The sequence below is a fragment of the Oryctolagus cuniculus genome, chromosome 2 (genome assembly GCF_964237555.1).
Source record: "Oryctolagus cuniculus chromosome 2, mOryCun1.1, whole genome shotgun sequence".
Classification (NCBI taxonomy): domain Eukaryota; kingdom Metazoa; phylum Chordata; class Mammalia; order Lagomorpha; family Leporidae; genus Oryctolagus; species Oryctolagus cuniculus.
The window spans coordinates 173,931,162-173,949,972 of NC_091433.1; the positions used below are offsets into that span (position 1 = coordinate 173,931,162).

At 55.5% G+C, this 18,811-nt stretch overlaps 1 protein-coding gene across 3 annotated transcripts in view; it reads right to left on the reverse strand.

Annotated features, from left to right (window-relative positions):
- Nucleotides 1-10,236: 10,236 nt before the first annotated feature.
- The window catches only part of TOGARAM2 (TOG array regulator of axonemal microtubules 2), a 59,622-nt gene continuing 51,047 nt past the window's right edge, over nucleotides 10,237-18,811 (reverse strand). For 2 of the 3 annotated variants that reach the window (XM_051839916.2, XM_051839897.2), the window contains exons 19-20: nucleotides 15,494-15,580; nucleotides 10,237-10,725 (exon numbers count right to left, since the gene is read on the reverse strand). In XM_051839916.2, the coding sequence (XP_051695876.2) occupies nucleotides 10,409-10,725; nucleotides 15,494-15,580 (404 nt within the window). In that variant the 3' untranslated portion in view covers nucleotides 10,237-10,408. The other variant, XM_051839920.2, reaches the window with a different exon arrangement.

Below are 18,811 nucleotides of genomic sequence, written 5' to 3' on the forward strand. Positions count from 1 at the left end.
CTCGTGCACAGGGCGGGGCTGGGTTGAGGGGGCTGAGTGCCCCCTGCGGGGGCAATGGAAGCTAGAGGTGGCACCTGGAAACCAGTAGCTGTTCCCACATAGAGGGGTCAGAGACAACTCCTGGAAGAGTCTGGATGGACCGCTGCTGCCCCCAAGGACTCTGCGTGGCAGGAGGCCCCCGGTACTAGAAGTCACCTGTCCTGCAGGCTAGGCCGGGAAGCAGCAGCACACATGCCCCCGGCCATGGTGCAGGTGACAGGAGGGGACAGCAGCACCCTGGGCGACTGCCCTCAGCTTGGGGCAGCCCAGGAGGCCTCCTTACCCCTCTACATCCACCGAGAGCGTCCCTGCACGTGACGTCATGAGAGGCCCAGGCCGCAATCAGCCAATGTGGCCATTGTGTGGCCCAGTGACCCAAGAGCTGTGGGAATCTCTCGTCAGCTTCCAGGACCAGGGCAGATGGGGTGGGGTCACGCAGGCCAAGGAGCTGGGGGCAACGAAAGGCAAAGGGAAGGCAGCGCTGAGCTGGCACGGGAGCGGTGGGTCAAGGGTGTGCTTTGTGACTGCTGCACTAGCCACCAGGCTTAGCTGAAGTCCCATGGGACTTGGACTACGTGCAAAAGAAATGAAACCACCAAACGGACAGTTTGTGGCACCTGGCGATGGCTCTGCCTTGGAAGGCGCGTGGCTGGTGGCCACGTGCTCGAGCTCCGTTCCACAGCCTCTCAGGTGGCCCCTCCTGCCCACTGTCCCCCCGTCCACCCAAGAACCTGATCCTTGCTGGCCACTCCACTCCCTCAGCTCAGGGGCGAAGGGAGGACAGCTCTTGTCTTTATGGCTGCTGCTATCGTTAATTAAGGCAACACCATGGAGCCATGAAGGACGTGGGGCTGTACATTGTGTTCACAGAGTTAGAAACCCAGAAGGAGTGTGGGGCGTAAGACGAGGTGGAGATCCCACAGCTCAGTCCGAGGGGTGCCGTGACTCCCACTTGGTGTTTGGACCAAAGCCTTCCCGGGAGTGTGGAGCCTTCCATTCACCCTCCGTATCCACGTGGACCCCAGGGCTATGGGGGGAAGGGGGATAGGAGCCCAGCCTCCCCCCACCCCAGCACATCAGTAACGTAGCAAACAGATCGGCCCCATGAGGAAAACACAATTTTCTGGTTCCATCAAAAGGATCCATGGAGAAAAAAAAAATCTAATATTGTGGCAGAACAGTGATAGTTTTTTGCAAGTATAAATACAGTCTCCCAGATGAAATGCAGCCTGGGTCGGTGCCATTGTTTATGCTGAGCGGAGTCTCTTGTCCTTCCTTGCATCACCTGCCCGGTTTAGAACCTAGAAAAATCCACGCTGATAGAACACACAGGGCAGACAGACCAAAGAGGCTTTCCTTTCGTTGTGAAGGGCTAACGTTTGATGAGACTTGGTTCATAAATCCTGCAATGTGGATGAAGGGGATTTGGAGAAATATTACTTTTCTAAAATAAACCAGTGTTTTGCATATATCGTGGGAGTGAATTTTATGTGTTGTGGTGTTTGTCGGTTGAGTGTTTACAGACTGCCAAGCACCCACTCCACCTTCCAAAGAAATCTTTTTAAAGGTAATATATTTTTAAGCAGCCCCACATCAAGGATGCTATGGAATTGCCATAAAGGAAATGCGCCCTCAGCCTGTATTAACAGAACATGTTACGCTGCACTATCATCCACTCCCTGTGCCTACCTAAAGTTTAAATAAAGTTCCATCAATCCATCCAGACGTTTTTATGAAAGGTAATTAAAGATGCATTGCACACCAAGAGGAGTAAACAGTTAATCCGCTCAGCACTCTAATTCAATTTTATGGAGGGCTCTGGGTGCTTCGGCTTGATTAAACCCGTGGACTTCAGAAAGTAACTTCACCGATAGTCGGTGGGCCCTGCATGGGATGGCTGTGGCGTGCTGCTGGTCTAGCCCCGCCCCAGGTTCTGAATGATGTCATCCCAGACACGCTGGAAGCCTAGCTCACCAGCCAGCCACCTGTTCCGGCTGCAGGAGTAGCGTGGACAGGACTCAGCCCTATCCTCAGACAAAACCGAATGTTGGAGGAAAAAGAACAAAAGACAGGAAGAGAAAGAAAGGAGGCCTGGGTGAAGGTGCCACTGCCCACTGGCTGTCAGAGGCAGCCACACCCCTGGTGGGCGGAACCGGGGAACGGGAGCCTGAGTCCTGACACCTGTGCCACCTGTAAGGCGGTGCCAGTCATGCCGGCCTGCTTACCTGTCATCCACAAGACAATGCACACCTGTCCCTCCCCAGCCATCCCTGCGGGCCCTCGTGGAGAGCTGAACTCACTACCTCGTTAAACGTTCATCTCTGCACTTTAAGATTCTGATAAAGAGAGGAGTCGGTAGTGTTTCCCCTCATTTCAGAGCTGGGCCTTGATCCGTAGCGGAAGCTGAAAGCAGCTGTCAGAGTCACCACGGAATCGACTTCCTGCTTTGAAGGTTTCTGTGTCTTCCGAAGTGAAAAGAAAAGACTTCAAACATTTTGCTTGCAATCACAAGTACAGATGCCAAGTGCACTGAATGGGAAAAACACACATAAAGCCGGAGTCTCACCCGTTCCCACACTGAGTCAGAGGCCATCTGTCAGTGGGACAGGTGCTCAGCGCCGACTCTCAGTGGCTCCTGAAAACTCAGGCCATGGCCAGGGTCAAGGGCGATGCCGCCTTTTCTCTCTAGGTAACCCTCTACTCTTTCAGAACAGAATTATCTACATTGTTTCATTGAATATTCAAGGGGGAAATCCAGTGATATTATGAACAAAGCAAGTATTACTGTAGTACTGTTTACAAAGGAAAAATGAGGCTGGGAGATGGTAAATGCATTTCTCCGAAGCATCGCCAGCTAATGCCAGCACAGACCTGCGAGCCCTCGGCCATCCTTAGTGCCAACACCTGCTGCAAGCAGTCTCTGAATGACTCCAGAGAGACCGCCCTACACGGAGACACCACAGTCCTCTTTGGGAAAGCTTCCCCCATTTTCTCCAGCATTTACAAATAGGAGGTTCTTTTTCATGTCCAAACAAAGACTAGCTGCAATTTTCTCCACTCCTCCTAAACAAGTTTGGAAAGAAACTCAGAATGCCCAAAGTAACCTTTAAAAACAATAATCCTGGGGCCAGTGTCGGAACACCAGCATTCCACATGGGCACCAGTTGTGTCCTAGCTGCTCCACTTCCAATCCAGCTTCCTGTTATTTCGCCTGGGATGGGAAAGCAGCAGAGGATGGCCCAAGTCCTTGGCTCCCTGCCATCCACATGGGAGTCCTGGAAGAAGTCCCTGGTTTCATTCTGGCCCAGGCCTGGCCATTGTAGACATTTGGGGAGTGAACCAGTGTATGGATGATCTCTCTTTGTCTCTCCCTCTCTCTCTCACTGTCCACTCTGCCTGTCAAAAATAAAAAATAAAAAAATAAAAAAATAAAAAAATCCTTAAAAATAAATTAAAAATAATAATAATCCTCTCCATAAAATTCAACTACTCCTCCACCACACACCACACACATACTGCTATTTCTAACACTAAGACGAGAGGCCAGCAGTGTGGCACAGTAGGTGAAGCTGCTGCCTGTGACAGCAGCGTCCCCTGTCAGATTACCGGTTCGAGTCCCAGCTGCTCTGCCTCCAATTCCACTCCCTGCTAACGAGCCTGGGCAAAGCAGCAGAAGGTGGCCTTGCCATCCATGTGAGAGACCCTGATGGAGTTCCTGTTTTCTGGTTTCGGCCTGGCCCATCCCCAACCATTGTAGCTATTTGGGGAGTGAACCAGCAGATGGAAGATCTTTCTCTCTCCCTCTCTCTTTGTAACTCCGCCGTTCAAATAAAGATAAATCTTTAAAACGTTTTAAAAAATAAACACTTTGCAAAAAACTCTTTGCTCCTCATTGCCACCAACCTTTGAAGTGGGCTTCCAGGCGCGGGTGCCGCTGGAGCAGGCACAGCTCTTTCGGGAAACAGCTCCTCATTTCAGAGCCCCCAAGCGTGAACCCCCATGGCTGAGACAGAAATGACACAGTCCCGGGGAGCGAACTGCCTGGACGAGAATTATTTAGCTGGCACTTGTTTTCTGCTTTGCAAAAGGACAGGATCGGCTGTGTTGATGAAGCCTGGTAGCTTTTTAAAGCTATTGTTTAGTTCTTAGCTTCCGACACAGATCACTCTCTGGATGTAAAAACTGTCAAGGAGAACCCAAGGTAATGCTAATAGCAGCTGTCAACCCACAGAGAGGTAATTACCAAGCCGTGGTTAAAACAAAACAAACCTTCAAACATTACAGCTTTCTGGTCCAAAACACCAGGCGACCGCCCACAGCCACGCCGGAACAGTCCCTGAAATAACCCCAGAGGCCAGCTCCAAACAGGAGCCCAGCTGGGAACACTTCTCCTCCCACCTGCTGCAGCTTAGCAGTCATGGGGCTGTGTGATGACTGACAGATGTCCTGGCCCCCGTCTCCCCAGGCAAATGCACTGGTGAGACCAGAAAGCTGAGGTTTTAACAAGCGCCTGTCCCTGTCTCCCTGTGCCCCCACCACCACTTTCCCCAAGCAAGTCTTCTCACCGACAACATGGGTGATGCCGATTCCCAGGCATGAGCCAGACAGGGCCCCTCACAACCACTGAGACTGCGGCACAGGGTCTCAGTGGTGGCTGCTAAGAGCGGCTGAGGTTCTGACTTGGAAACCCGGTAGCTGGTGCTGCTGTCAGTGGCCCCAGTCCACGCTTTGTGCCTGCACCTTCCCCGCAGCCTCCAATCCCGCATACCTGACGCCATTTTAACCACCTACGCGGCAGTACTCCCCTCTCTGCCTGCCTTTGGGTCTCTGTCGAAACACACGCTGCTAGGCTGCTGCCTCGCTGCAGCAGCCGTGGGAGGTCTGCGCTTTTCTCCTGCGGCTGTGCCCACAGCAGGTCGTGATGGTCACACCCCACCAAACACACCCTCTGTGCCTTGGGACCAGCCTGCGGCCGGGGAGCTGTGGGATTCAGGCTGGTCCTCTCACAGGGGCAGAGTGCCCCAGGGGAGTAACCATCTGGGAGCCATAGAGCATCCCAGGTAGGAAGGTCAGGGTTTTGAGGTCTAACAGACCTGAGCCCCCAGCCCCAGCCCTCTTCCAGCTGTGTCTTAGGTCTGACTTCCAGGATGTGCGCCCTGCAACAGCGACATCACCTGGAGCTTTCTGGAAATGCAGGCCCACCTGCTCACCCAGGACTCCAGGTGACCCTGCCCACTGGCCAGGGCCACTCACCACACCCCTCCGAGGCCAGGTTTCCCCCATCAGGAAATAGAAGAAACACTGCTTTCCCTATAAGACGTCGAGAAGAATGACAGACCAGGAACTGCGTAGACACTGACCTTGGAGACTGCCTCCCCTCCATCTTCTCTTCCTGGGCCTCCATCTCTCCACCCAGGAGGACGATTCGCCCTCACCATCGCCCCCTTCCCTTCCTGTGGCAGCACTGAGCCGCAGTGCAGGGGAAAGGCCCCCGGCAGAAGGCAGCTCTGCTCCCCGATAGTCACCCTGCCTCCTGCAGGGCAAGTGGAAGCAGGAGGGGAGAGGAGCAGGCAGCATGGAGTAGCCTTGCAGGGAGAGGAGCATCCGGGTTTTTTCCTGCGGTGGGACAGGCACCTGCTCCAAAGGGGAGACCCCAGCCCTCAGGTCCCAGAGGAGAGCAGCCAGCACAGGCTGAGCCAGGCTCTGCTCCAAGAACCCCAGCTTGTTCCCTCCCTTCCCGACTCCGGAGGCGGCAGAGCCCACACAAGCCCCGCTGCTAACAGCTCCTAAAGCGATGGCCACAAAACCTTGCGGCCAGCACTGACCTGGGGCTCCCTGCGCCCTTGGCCTTGTGCTAGGGACTTCCCAAGAGTTCTCTCAGCCTTCACGGCAGCCAGGCTGAGGCGCAGCGAGGCCCCGCCCCACACAGGCTCCATAAGCATGGTGAGAATCAGGCAGGTGCACAGAGGATCCAAAGCCAACACCACCTGCCAGGCCTTCCTTAACTCGGTGCTGGGTTTGTGCCCCAGGCCCTGTCCTAACCCAGGACAGCCCGGAGCTGCGGGGAGGGGAGCTGGTGGGCCAGGAGCCCCGTTTTCCTGTGGTTTCTGAATCTAGCCACCTGTTGGAATCACCCACAGGCTTTTTTTTTTTTTAAGTTTTTAAGAAAGAAATAGCTGCCTATGCCCACCCTCAACCAATTGAATTAAAATCCCTTGGGAGAATGGCCTGATAAGAGTACTTTTTTTTTTTAAAATCTTGCCAGCTGATTCCAAAGCGCAGAGAATGGAAGAACTGTTATTATCTTGGAAGGAAGGAAATGAAAAACAGAAAATCAGATAAGAGGCAGGGCCCGCAGGCAGAGTTTGCTGAAATCTCAGAAACTCGGCTCCATGCTTTCCAGGATTCTGGCTGGGGGGTGGGGGTGGGGAATCGCAGGGGAGGCCGAACTCCTACCCCAAACCCCAGCTTCCAGAGAGCAGGTCCTGGTACACACACACAGCCAAGGACAGGACGGGGTGGCCCAGCCGCAGCGCAGCCTGGCTCTGGGAACAAGCTTCCCCAGCAGGCCCAGACAAGGTCACTCCTGCGCCCCCCCCCCCTTTTTTTTTTTTTTTGACAGGCAGAGTGGACAGTGAGAGAGAGACAGAGAAAGGTCTTCATTTTTCGTTGGTTCACTCCACAGTGGCCGCTGCGGTTGGTGCACCGCGCTGATCTGAAGCCAGGAGCCAGGTGCTTCTCCTGGTCTCCCATGCAGGTGCAGGGCCCAAGTACTTGGGCCATCCTCCACTGCACTCCTGGGCCACAGCAGAGAGCTGGCCTGGAAGAGGGGCAACCGGGACAGAATCCAGCGCCCGGACCGGGACTAGAACCTGGTGTGCCGGCACCGCAGGGGAGGATTAGCCAAGTGAGCCAAGGCGCCGGCCCTCTCCCCTTTTCTGAGCCTGGCGCTCCCAAGGTGCAGCAGGACCACCCACGACCTCCCCAGCCACATAGCGCCGGGTGTGTGTGTGTGTGTGTGTGTGGCCGGCAAAGCCCTCAGCTGCCCTGCCCTAGAGGAAAACTTGAAATAAGGAGAAAGGGACAATGCAAAGATTCATCCTCTGCTTTTCCATCCTCAACCCCTCCACCCGTGAAGCTGGCCACAGATGCCACGGGCCGGGAAGCTCTGGGCTTCAGGCTGGGCATGGAAGGCAGGAACTGGGCGTGGAAGACCACAGAACTGAGCTTAAGGTGCACTTGCAAAATCCCTGCCAAACTCTAGGTCCCAGGGTCCCTGAGGTTCTAAAAAGAACCGTGAAATATTCTGATCCATTCTAGCATCTTAACAAGCACAGAATGTAAGCCTCCCAACCAAGCCAGTTTGCCAGGAGAGAAAACACAACCAGTTAAACAGTGTAAAACTTTATCAACTTTTAATAGCCGTCTCCCGGGCATCTTTGGATGAGTCCCTGTCTCGAAGGCCTTTAACCGGCTTCAGTCAAATCAACAAGGAGCAGGTGACCGTGGGGCAGCCCCTGCCGGGGTCACAGTCAGGTGAGAAGCAGCTCACACCGGGCTGGAATTACTCAAAATCACACTTAAGCCACCTATTAAAAGCCCAGGCTCCAGGATGACTCGGCAGGGCTGGGTGTCACACCAGGGCACAGGGAGGGGCCTGGCCTGGCTTCACAGGCCACACAGACAGTGGGCAGTGGCTTCCTCAGATGTGGGCACTCACAAGGAGTAAATGAGGGTCTCCAAAAAGTTCATGGAAAATGCGTTTTATGAAAAAAACCACACAGATCTCAAAAGGGTTTGCACCAACATAAACTTATCTCTTCTAAAAATGCTTATTTATGGGGCCGGCACTGTGGCCTAGTAGGTTAACCCTTTGCCTGCAGCACCGGCATCCCATATGGGAGCCAGTTCAAGTCCCAGCTGCCCCACTTCTGATCCAGCTCCCTGCTAATGGCCTGGGAAATCAGTAGAGGATGGCCCAGGTGCCTGGGCCCCTGCACCTGTATGGGAGACCTGGAAGAAGCTCCTGGCTCCTGGCTTTGGATCAGCCCAGCTCCAGCCTTTGTGGCCATTTGAAGAGTGAATGGAAGACCTCTTTCTGTCTCTCCCTCTCTCTTTCTGTAATTCTGTCTCTCAAGTGCAAAAGATAAATCTTTTTTAAGAAATCTTATTTATTTTAATCTGCTTGAAAGGCAGAAACAGAGTGAGAGCAAGAGCGAAAGATATCTTCCATTGCTATTCACTGACCAAATGGCCGCAATGGCCAGGGTTGGGCCAGAGACCTTTATCCAGGTCTCCCACATGGGTGTCAGGCACCCAAGTACTTGAGCCATCGTCTGCTCCCCCAGAATGCATTAGCAGGAAGCTGGATCAGAAGCAGAGCAGCCAGGACTCAAACTGACACTAATATGGGATGCTGGCGTCGCAAACGGCCGCAGCTTAACACGCTGCACTATAACAACTGCCCCTAAACTTAACTGAACTCCATTTTCCCACAGACCTTTTGTAGTGCCTTTATAGTTGGACTTCCTCAGGGGAGGCTCAGAACAGTGACGTAGAGCTGATGTCACAGCTCAGGGACGAGTGACCACGGAGCAGGGGTGGAGACGGCCAGAGAACTCACTGTGTCTGTCACCAAATGGAGCAGTTTCCTTGGCAAGGACAAGGCGCTGTCCTGGGAGCCGTCGTCTTACCAGGCCTGCCTGTGTGTCTGCAGAACCGCTGAGTTCCAATCATCTCTGGTCACATGGCTGTTAACCCATCACTGGCCCCCGCCCAGGCAAAGCCACCCCTACTGTGTCCATACCTGAGCCCCAGACCTCCAGTGCCCCGCAAGGCCCCATCCCACTGGCTGCTCCCCCAGCAGCCAGCACCTCCTCCCTGCTTCCCCACACTGTACCCCCTCTCCTCCAGTGTTGCATCACGGCCGACTTAAGCAGCCCATGCAAATGCAGGGTCCGTGTGATGTCTGTATACCGCCTAGCAGCTCAAGAGCCACTGAGTGCCTCCACTTAGGGTGTTCCAAGGGTGAAGCGACCTCTGGTCCTTTCAGAACCAGCCAGAATGGCAACTTCCAGAGTCAGGAGGCGGCATTCAGCCAGACAGCATCAACGGCCCTGTGTCTCCGGCTGAGCCCGCAGCTCCCTACAGGCGGCTGCCACAGCACCAGGCTGCTGCACTGCGGAGTTGGCAAGGCACAAGCACGGTGTCCCCAGGGATGTCTGGTGCGCTCACTTCTGATCAGGCACTGACTTGATGACAGCTCAGAAGCCTGGGGCCCCCAGAGAGCCATCCCATGCCCACAGACGGGGGACTCGGCCCCAAAATGCAGTGCAATGGGTGGATCTACGCAACCCTTTTCTTCCACAGCTCTCATCTCCATCTCCCCCATAACCAGCGTTGCCGTTTTTGTATTTCATTATGTTGGCGCCCAACCCAGCTACTGGAAATTTCTCTGAGGTTAAAAAGGTACAAGATAGGGGCCGGCGCCCTGGCTCACTTGGTTAATCCTCCACCTGCGGCGCCAGCATCCCATACGGGTGCCAGTTCTAGTCCCGGTTGCTCCTCTTCCAGTCCAGCTCTCTGCTGTGGCATGGGAGGGCAGTGGAGGATGGCCCAAGTGCTTGGGCCCCTGCACCCGCATAGGATACCGGGAGGAAGCACCTGGCTCCTGGCTTCGGATCTGCCCAGCTCCGGCTGTTGTGGCCACCTGGGGAGTGAACCAATGGAGGGAAGACCTTTCTCTCTGTCTCTCTCTAACTCTATCTGCCAAAAAAAAAAAAAAAAAAGGTACAAGAGAAGAGTGGCTATTTCCCTAGCAGTTAAGATGCCCAGACTACCTGGCTTTGATTCCTGCCTCTGGCTCCTGAATCCAGTTTCCTGCTCTGCAGACCCTGGGAGGCAGCGGTGACTGTTCAAGTAACTGGGTTCACCCTTGTGGGAGACCTGGATGGGTGCCTGGCTCCCAGCATTGCAGTTCCCAGACCCAGCCACTACAGGCATTTGAGGACTGAACCAACAGATGGAAGGAAGGGTCCTCTCCCTCCCCTCTCCCTCCCCTCTCCCTCTCTCTCCCCCTCCCTCTCCCTCTCTTACTCTTGCTGGAGGGTGAACCAGTGATGCAAACACTGTGTGAGAGAAAGACAGAGATTCTGTGTCTCCAATATGTGAATAAATATTGTTTCCAGTGCAAGATAATAAAACCTTAGAAAAATAGCATTTCTTTTATTTCTACTTCAAAATATACTGTATACATCTGGAACTCTAAGGGGGAAGGTAGGCCGGGAGATGATGACATCAGAAAAATAAAATAAGATAAAAATATTAATCGCCCGTTTCAGACCCATCTCTCCCGCAGCTGGAAGGGCCGTCAGCTGCCCGTTGCCTTGCCGCCGAGTGGCAGCTCTCTGCTGGCGACCCTGCCGCTGCCCGCCGTGGGGGTCGCGTCCAGGAGGTGCTGCAGCATTTTGACGACGTGCTCTGGCTGCCCGGCGGCCGAGTCCTGCAGGCGGGAGCCCATCTGCTCCCGCAGGCTCCCAGTGAGCCGGCACACCACCGCGCCAACGCTGCCGCCGTGCCTGGGCAGGACGCTGCTCCCCGGCACACTGTTCAAGAAGTGCCAGAGGACAGGAAGCACGTGCCGCTCCACAGCCTGCGGCTTCCGAGGGTAAACCGAGGCCACCAGCGCTGTCAGACAGAAGAGAGGGATGGTCACTTGAGCAGGGCGCACTCCTCTCCCACTGCCGTCTCCCCAGCCGCCAGCTCTGCCTCTGGGAGCCCGAGGAGGAAGGTGTGCACGCACTGCCCAGGTGTGGTGGAATGAGAAGGCCATGCCAAGGTGGCCACTGGCAAGAAAGCATCAGTTACTCAGGAATGGCTTTGAAACCCACCTGGCAATGGAGCCTGCCTGGCAACAGGCTGCGATTGGTTGGGGCATAGACCACCCCTTGACCAGATTGGCTGGTCTTGGCTATATAAGATGTTGTTCCAACTGTAATAAATGAGTCTGCGGGTTGCTCGCCTCAAGCCCACTTTCACCCGACTCCTGGGGTCTGTGTGGTGACTCCGCGCCTCTTGCCCCCACCACGCTCCTCCTCTCAGAAACCAATTCACTGCAACATTGTTGAGAAATCAACCGCAACACCCAGGGAGATCACAATGGGTCCTTGCAGCCCAGGGCAGAGGAAAGAGGCAGCCACGCCCGGTGACAACCCTGGCTCTGCTGCCTACCAGCTGCGTGAGCCAGAGAAAGCCAGCCCATCTTTCTGAGCCTTTTCCAAAGCTGCAAAGAAAGAACAACCCTCCTGAACCAAGCCCTGAAGATTTTTAAAGACTCAATAAAAAACACAGAGGAGCGTACTTCAAAAAGTTTGTGGCACTTAGCCCGGAAGTTCAGGCAGCCATGTCCCACGTCCAAGCAGCTGGGGTCAAGTCCTGGCTCCGGCTTCCTGCTACTGCAGACCCTGGGAGGCAGCAGTGTCAGCACAAGTGTCCTGGCTCCCAGCTTCAACTGCTGCTCTCCCACGCCCGGCCACTGTGGGCATTTGAGGAAATTTCAATTAAAATAGAAGTTTATTTTGGATACAAAAATTGAAATCCATGCATAATAAATAATAACAAATATTTCTCATATCCTTTTTGAAGACTCATTACACATGGATTTCAAATTTTTTTGCATCAAAATAAGCTTTTATATATAAAGATTTATTTATTTACTTGAAAGGCAGAGTTACGAGAGATACAAGGAGAGACAGAGAGAGATCTTCCATCTGCTGTTTCATCTGCAATGGCCAGGGCTGGGCTAGTAGGAAGCCAGGAGCTTCTTCCAAGTCTGCCACGTGGGTGCAGGGGCCCAAGCACTTAGGCCATCTTCTGCTGCTTTCCCAGGTGCATCACCAGGTAGCTGGACCACAAGTGGAGCAGCCGGGACTCAAACCAGTGCCTCTATGGGATGCCGGTGCTGCAGGCGGTAGCTCCACCAGCTATGCCACAGCACCAGCCTCAATAAGCTTATATTTTGATTCCACTCCTCTGTGAGTTTTTGGAGTCCTGTCTTCTGTGTGTGTTATGTACGTTCAGGTAGTGTTAGTATTGAAAGAATCCACAGCCCCTCCTGGGAAAGGCCACACAAGCATAGAAAAGCTGTTGTGCAGGGGGAAGTCAAGACTCTCTCAAGGGAAGCTTTGTGGCAGATAAAACAGCTGGCAGAGAACGAAACCATCACAGGCCTCCCAGCATCTGGGTGCCCGAACTCACGATGAGACCAGCAGCCCTGCATGAGGCATGAATGTGCAGACCCTCCGTGCCCATGATAACCCCCAAGGGCTGGTTATGCAAGGGCTATTCAGCCCTCTGCAAACTCAAGAGAACCCAGCAGGCAGCTCCACCTGCCAGCCAGCTCTCCATCCCCAGAGCTGCAGCCAACATCGCAGGCTATCCCAGGTCATGGCACAGGGTTGCTCCGGCCATGGGCGCGTTGCCCTAAGTGCATTCGCGCGAACTGCGCTTGTTTGCCAAGCAACCCCCTCTGCCCGTGGTCCTGCCAAGGACGGGGCTGAAGGTGAAGGCAAACGAGACTGAGAGTGGAGCTGTGTGACTGACAGTCAGAGGAACCGGAAAGGCCTGTGCCCCGGAAGCTATGGGGACCCAGGACTTAGATCTCGCCCGCCCACCGTGCCTCCAGCTCCAGCTCAGAGCACACCCCTGAGAGGCAGGGTGCACGTCCACTTCCCAGGGGAGCAAAGTGAGGCTCGGCTCAAGACCCTGCCTGGTTGAGGACAGGGGCCGAAGTTCACAGTCCTCCCAACACCCCTTGTCCCTCTGAGCCCCGGGGAGTTCCTCATTCAGGGGCCGGTCTGCAGCTTTGCTTTACTTTTAATGGAACCCCCTATTTGCCTTCCCTCCTCAGCATAACGTCATCCAACCTGCCAGGGTCCCCTCGGATTTCAGAGCCAGCCTGAAGCATTGAGAACCACAGCCAACCTGGACCCCTGTGAGCAGACAGCCCAGCCCAGTGCTGTCTCCGGGGTGTTTTCTAGGGAGTACACATGTTGGCTGCCAGGCCACACCCTCAAGGTTCCTGCACCCCAATCTATGCAGCCTCCCCTGGGAATCAGCGAGTGTTACAAACCCCCCCCCAGAAGTCAAGGTGTCCTGATCACGCTTACCATGCCTCCTCCCTGAGCCCCCAGGAAGCTTCCTCCCACCCCAGGATCCGCCTCTGCCCTGCACAGAGCTCGGGCCACCTCAGCTGCACTGCCAGGTGCAGGGACGTGAGGTCACCTGGCTGGCAGGGGTCTCAGAAGCTGGCCAAGGCCACAGAGGCCCTTCTGGGAGCCACTGTGGAACAGCCAACCCCTCGAAACTGGAGTGAAGAGGCAGAGAGGTAATCAGCCGAAGATCGACTCCTACCAAGCTGCACCTGGCGCCGAGGGACAGGCTCTTCTTGGTGCCTGGCCAATGCCACGTTAGCCAAAGAGCTACCGGGAAACCAGCATTTTAGAGAGGTCTTGGAAACGAATGTGGGATCTGCGATGAGCGAGCAGTCCCCAGTGAGGCCCATGCATTTCCCCGTGAGGACAGGCGGCGGCCTCACTCAGAGATGGCTGAGCGTGAGCACACAAAGGAGCTCCTGTGTCTTCTCACGGCCGGGTGAGTGCATGCCCGTGTCCTCACGCCCGGCCACCCCAGCCCTGCCTGCCCCAGGAAGGCCCAGCACCTTGATGGGAGTGGAGAGCCACGCCAGGCACACCCAGAGCACTGCACCAGGATGCGGGCAAGGCTGGGAGAGAGAGAAGCAACAGAGAAGATGCCAGAAGGAGCTGCAGTACCGAGAGCCTGCGCCAGGCCAGGTGCCGAGCAACCCGGGTGCCGTGGTGCAAGGGGCTGGGGGACAGGCCAATGCCTCCATGCGGTGTGCTCTGGAGACGTGCACGGGGCCAGGGGGACACAGGAGGTGATGCCAGGGCCAGAGAGCATTGCCCAGTGGAGGAAGAGCATGGCGCAGAGCTTTGCGGACAGGGGAGCCATGCACGGGTGTGAGTGGTGGGAGAGCAGCGAGGGCTGCACGCTGATGCCCAGCAGGCAGAGGGACCCCCCCAGGGCCTCGGCAGAGCACAGCTTTGCAGCCAGGCTCCTGGGTCACATCCTGCATTGCTCCTAGCCTCAGGGACATTTCTGAGCTCTGTTCTTACCGCCATACAAAGGACGGCTGTGGAGCCCACACCCTCCTTGTGGGGTATTAGGAGGACGGCAGGGCCCAGCGCATGTGAGCTGGGGCGGGAAGAAAGGGCCCAGGGCCTGTGTGCCCCTGCAGGGGTCTTGGACGCTGTCCTGAGGGCAGCGCAGGAGCCAGGCAAGGGTTCCAGCAGGGGCGTGCTGTGACCTGTTTCAGGGGGCCTGTCTGGAGCCTGGGAACAGACTCAGCCTGCCTGAGGCCTCCTGAGCCAGGTCCTTCTGCAATCGGGCAGGAGGGGCTGCTTTGGGCAAGCGAGGACGAGGATGGAACTACGGCAGGGAACTGCCCGCAGTCAGAGCTGCCGGTGGTCTCCGTGCTGCTGCCTGTGGTCACAGGCGCACGACAGCGTCTTCAAAACTGCCTGGGCTACGTACAAATCCCTCCCCCCAGCCCAGTTTTTACCAAAACAAAGATTTGCTTCTGCAACGTGGAGATTGTCACCAATAAAAAAAAAAAAAGCCGACATTGGGGTGGGTGTTTAGCCTAGCAGTTAAGATGCTCACATCCCTCCTTGCAGTCCCTGGATTCCACCCAGGGCTCGGGCTCCTGACTCCAGCTTCCTGCTAATGCAGTGGGGACGGCTCAGGTAACTGGGCTCCTGCCACCCATGGGGAGACCTGACGGAGTTTCTGGCTCTCGGCTTCTGTCTAGCCCAGTGCTAGTCATTTCAGACAGTAGGGGCGTGATCTCTCTCTCTCTCTCTCTCAAGTAAACATAAACTTTAAAAGCAGATCATCGGGCCAGTGCTGCGGCTCACTAGGCTAATCCTCCGCCTTGCAGCACCGGCACACCGGGTTCTAGTCCCGGTCGGGGTACCAGATTCTGTCCCGGTTGTCCCTCTTTCAGCCCAGCTCTCTGCTGTGGCCAGGGAGTGCAGTGGAGGATGGCCCAAGTGCTTGGGCCCTGCACCCCATGGGAGACCAGGATAAGTACCTGGCTCCTGGCTTCGGATCAGCGCGGTGCGCCGGCCGCAGCGCGCCGGCCGCGGCGGCCATTGGAGGGTGAACCAACGGCAAAGGAAGACCTTTCTCTCTGTCTCTCTCTCTCACTGTCCACTCTGCCTGTCAAAAAATTTAAAAAAAAAAAAAAAGGAGATTGTCAAATTTTAAATGGTCTGTGGGGATTATTTGAGATCTAATGCAAGTTGGTGGTTTGACCTCATGCCAGAGAAGAGAAGTGGACCGGAAGTTTGGGGTCAGGGTAGGCTGGGGCGCTCACCCGACAGGCGATCTGTGACGTCCAGCAGCGCACGGCCACTCAGGAAACGCGCCCGCCCCGCAAACGCTTGTAGGAGGCAAAGGGGGTCTGAAAGAAAGAGAGAGAATCAGTGGCCGTGAGGCTGTGCTCACGGCGCCAGGCCCCACAGGCTGCATCGGGAAGAGGCCCACTGGGGAGCAGAATTATTTCTCCATGTCACAATGGAGCCACGTTGTGCAGCGAATGTATATGTGGTGTCTGGGGAAGACTGAGCGAGCTGAAATGAGCCGGTTCCCAAGCAGGCCTCATGGACTCCCACGCATCTGAGTCCTCCTGTCTCTGCTCCTCAAAGCCGCCATGAAGTCTGCGGCAAGAGGGTAGATGGGTGATACACAGAAAGAGAGAGATGGAAGGAAGGGAGGGGGGGAGGGAGGAAGAGAGGGAGGGGTAAATGGATGATGGATGGATAAGAGAGATGGATGACTGACAGACAAAGAGAGAGATGGAGGGAGGTGTGGATGAACCTGTACATACACAGACGTAGTTTCAAGGGAAATCGAGGCACCGAGCCGTGGTAGGGCTGGAGTTAGAACTGAAGAGTAACGGCTCCCCTCCAAGCCTTACCTCACACTGTAACAACAGGACAGGCCCACACCAAGTAGTCACTTACTCTCGCTCTGAACTTACCCACATCCCCCGCGTCACCGGCATGGAGCTGGGAACTACACAAAACACGGTCCTCCCCACCCATCAAGAGGCTCCTTTGACAGGGGACAGACATCGAACCAGGTGACCACTGACCACAGGTGGGAGCCGCTGTGCTCAGGAAACCAGAGCCTGGGGCCTGGAGCCAGGGCGGCGACTCCTGGTCTGCCCGGCCTTCAGCCCTTTCTTTCCCGCGTCCCAGGACGGCAGCTCATCCTATTGGGAGCAGAAGCGCCCCAGCCCAGGGTGGGGTGGGGGCGGTCAGAGGGGGCAGTCGTGTGCTGAGGGCGTCCATTACTTCCCAGTGTAGGCACAACCTCCCCACCTGGCCTGCTTCCTTTGGCTTTTTTTTTTTTTTTTCATTTCGTTTCTTTTTTCTGAAAGGTGCAGTCACAGAGAGAGAGGGAGAGGCAGAGAAAGAGGTCCTCCATCTGCTGGTTCACTCCCCAAATGGCCACAACAGCCAGGGCTGGGCCAGACAGAAGCCAGGAGCCAGGAGCTTCCTCCAGGTCTCCAACATGGGTGCAGGGGCCCAAGCACTTGGGCCATCCCCCAGGCACATTAGCAGGGAGCTGGATTAGAAGTGGAGCAGCCGGACCCGCACCAGCATCTGTAACACCAGGACTCGAACCCAAACCCCGCACGCCATAATGCCGGCCCCTTTCCTGTGGCTTTTAACCCCAAGCAGTCCGATACCCAGGTCCAGCATGAACACACCTCAGACAGCAAAGTTCTCCCTCCACGTGCCCCGATTCACGTTTTAAAAGGTTGGAGTGATGTTTACACTCTTCCTTAACTGTTCCTGAGCCTTCTCACCCTCCCCCAGCCCCAGGAGCACAGCTCCCCCAGCTACCCAGCCACACCCATGGATGAAGCACCCAGACTGAGCAGCTCCCTACTCATATCTTGAAAGAACTGAAGTGATAGGAGTGCTCATTCCAGAGAGGAACCACCAACCGGGAGGCCACAATCCAAGGGGGTGGGGACCTTCCAGGGGCTGAGAGACCTCCAGCTTCCTGGATGCATTTGCAAAGCCAGCCATGCAGGACCCCACCTGCACGGAACTGCAAAGCTGCCCGCTCCTCCCCACGTTTTGTCCAACGCTTAAACTTGAAGCCCTGCGTTCATCACAAAGATACCCGTGGCCCTTTCCCAGGCAAGATGAGCTAACCTAGGAAATGCACAAGATCGGATCATTCTCCTTGGACCTCCAGATCACCTGACTCGTGGGGCCCCCACCCACCCAGCCGCCCACATTCGCGCAGTCCCAGCAGTCAGAGGCAGAACAAGTCAGAGAATGCAGTTTTTCAGGGATGGGCTATGCGGTCTGCCTGCACCTGCCAGGGAGAGGAGCCTGGGAGACTGCACAGGCGTCACCGTAGCAGCACCAGCCACAGTGCCCTGTGTCTCAGTCTGTCCTCTGCTGCTATAACGCACACCACAGACTGGGCGACTTACAACCCATAGACGTTTGCCCTGCTTCAGGGTTCTGGAGGCTGGGACATCAAGGGCACGGTGCTGGGCCCTTGTGCTGCCCTAGCCCATGGCAGAAGGCAGAGGGCAAGGAAGAGCGTGTAACCGAGACAGCACGGAGCCAAACTCATCCTTTCAATGAGGAACCACTCCTGTGACACCAACCTTCTCACCCGGTAACAGCCTGAATCCATTACTGAGGACGGAACCATCGTGACCTAATCGCCTCAGTGCTGTCACACTGGCACCTGGACTTCAACATGAGACATTCAACAAGGAGACATTCAAACCACAGCTCCTGGCATCCAAAAGCCGACTGCTCAAGGCCAGACCCCTCTTTGCAGGGCACAGAGTTTAGAGACCTGCCTGACGAAGTCTTTCCAGATGGTTTCACTTTTCCAACCCAGAGCCCAGAACTCCCTAGATGTGCACCCATCGCTTTGCCTTTCCCATCAAGCAACAAGCCTAGAAAGAGCTCAAGCCTCCTTCCCTCGTCCCCCTCCTGAGGGCTGGGAGGGATACAGCAGAGAAAACCCATGCAGCTCATTCCTGCTGTTCGCACAGGTAAGCTAAGGCAGAGCCTTTACATGAATTCACCCTGGGAGACTGAGTCGCCAGCACCTAGGATACTGCAGTTGGCAAGAAGTAGTCTCAGGGCATCCAGGCAAGGTTGTGATAGTGTGAGAACAAGTGTTTCCATCAGCATCACCTGTATAGTGTCCAGCCGCTCTATTTGTCCCACCCCAATATCCGCCATGAGACCATATTTAAAGGCATGGACTTCCCTTTGTTGGTCACCTCCTGCAATGCTCAGTGTAGGACCCTTCCTGGTCACAGCTGGGGTTCCCCACTCCTGGCCTCTGACACAGCCTCCTGGAGCCACAAAGAAGTGAACTCGGGGAACACCTGAAATGGACACCCAAAGATACCTGCACCAAACTGTGCTCCCGTGGGGCATAGCACACAATAGGTGCTCAATAAATGCTCGTGGAGTACAGTGCAATGTCAAGACAGAGACGCAGCTTGCCCAAGCTGGTTTATGAACCCTAGAGCACTAGGACTGGGCTCTAGGCACTTTCATAGTGAAGGCTCCCCTTTGGGGTCACTCTCAAGCTGAATGACAGATAATACAGCACAGTGGTTAAGTGTGGGAGCTGAGGG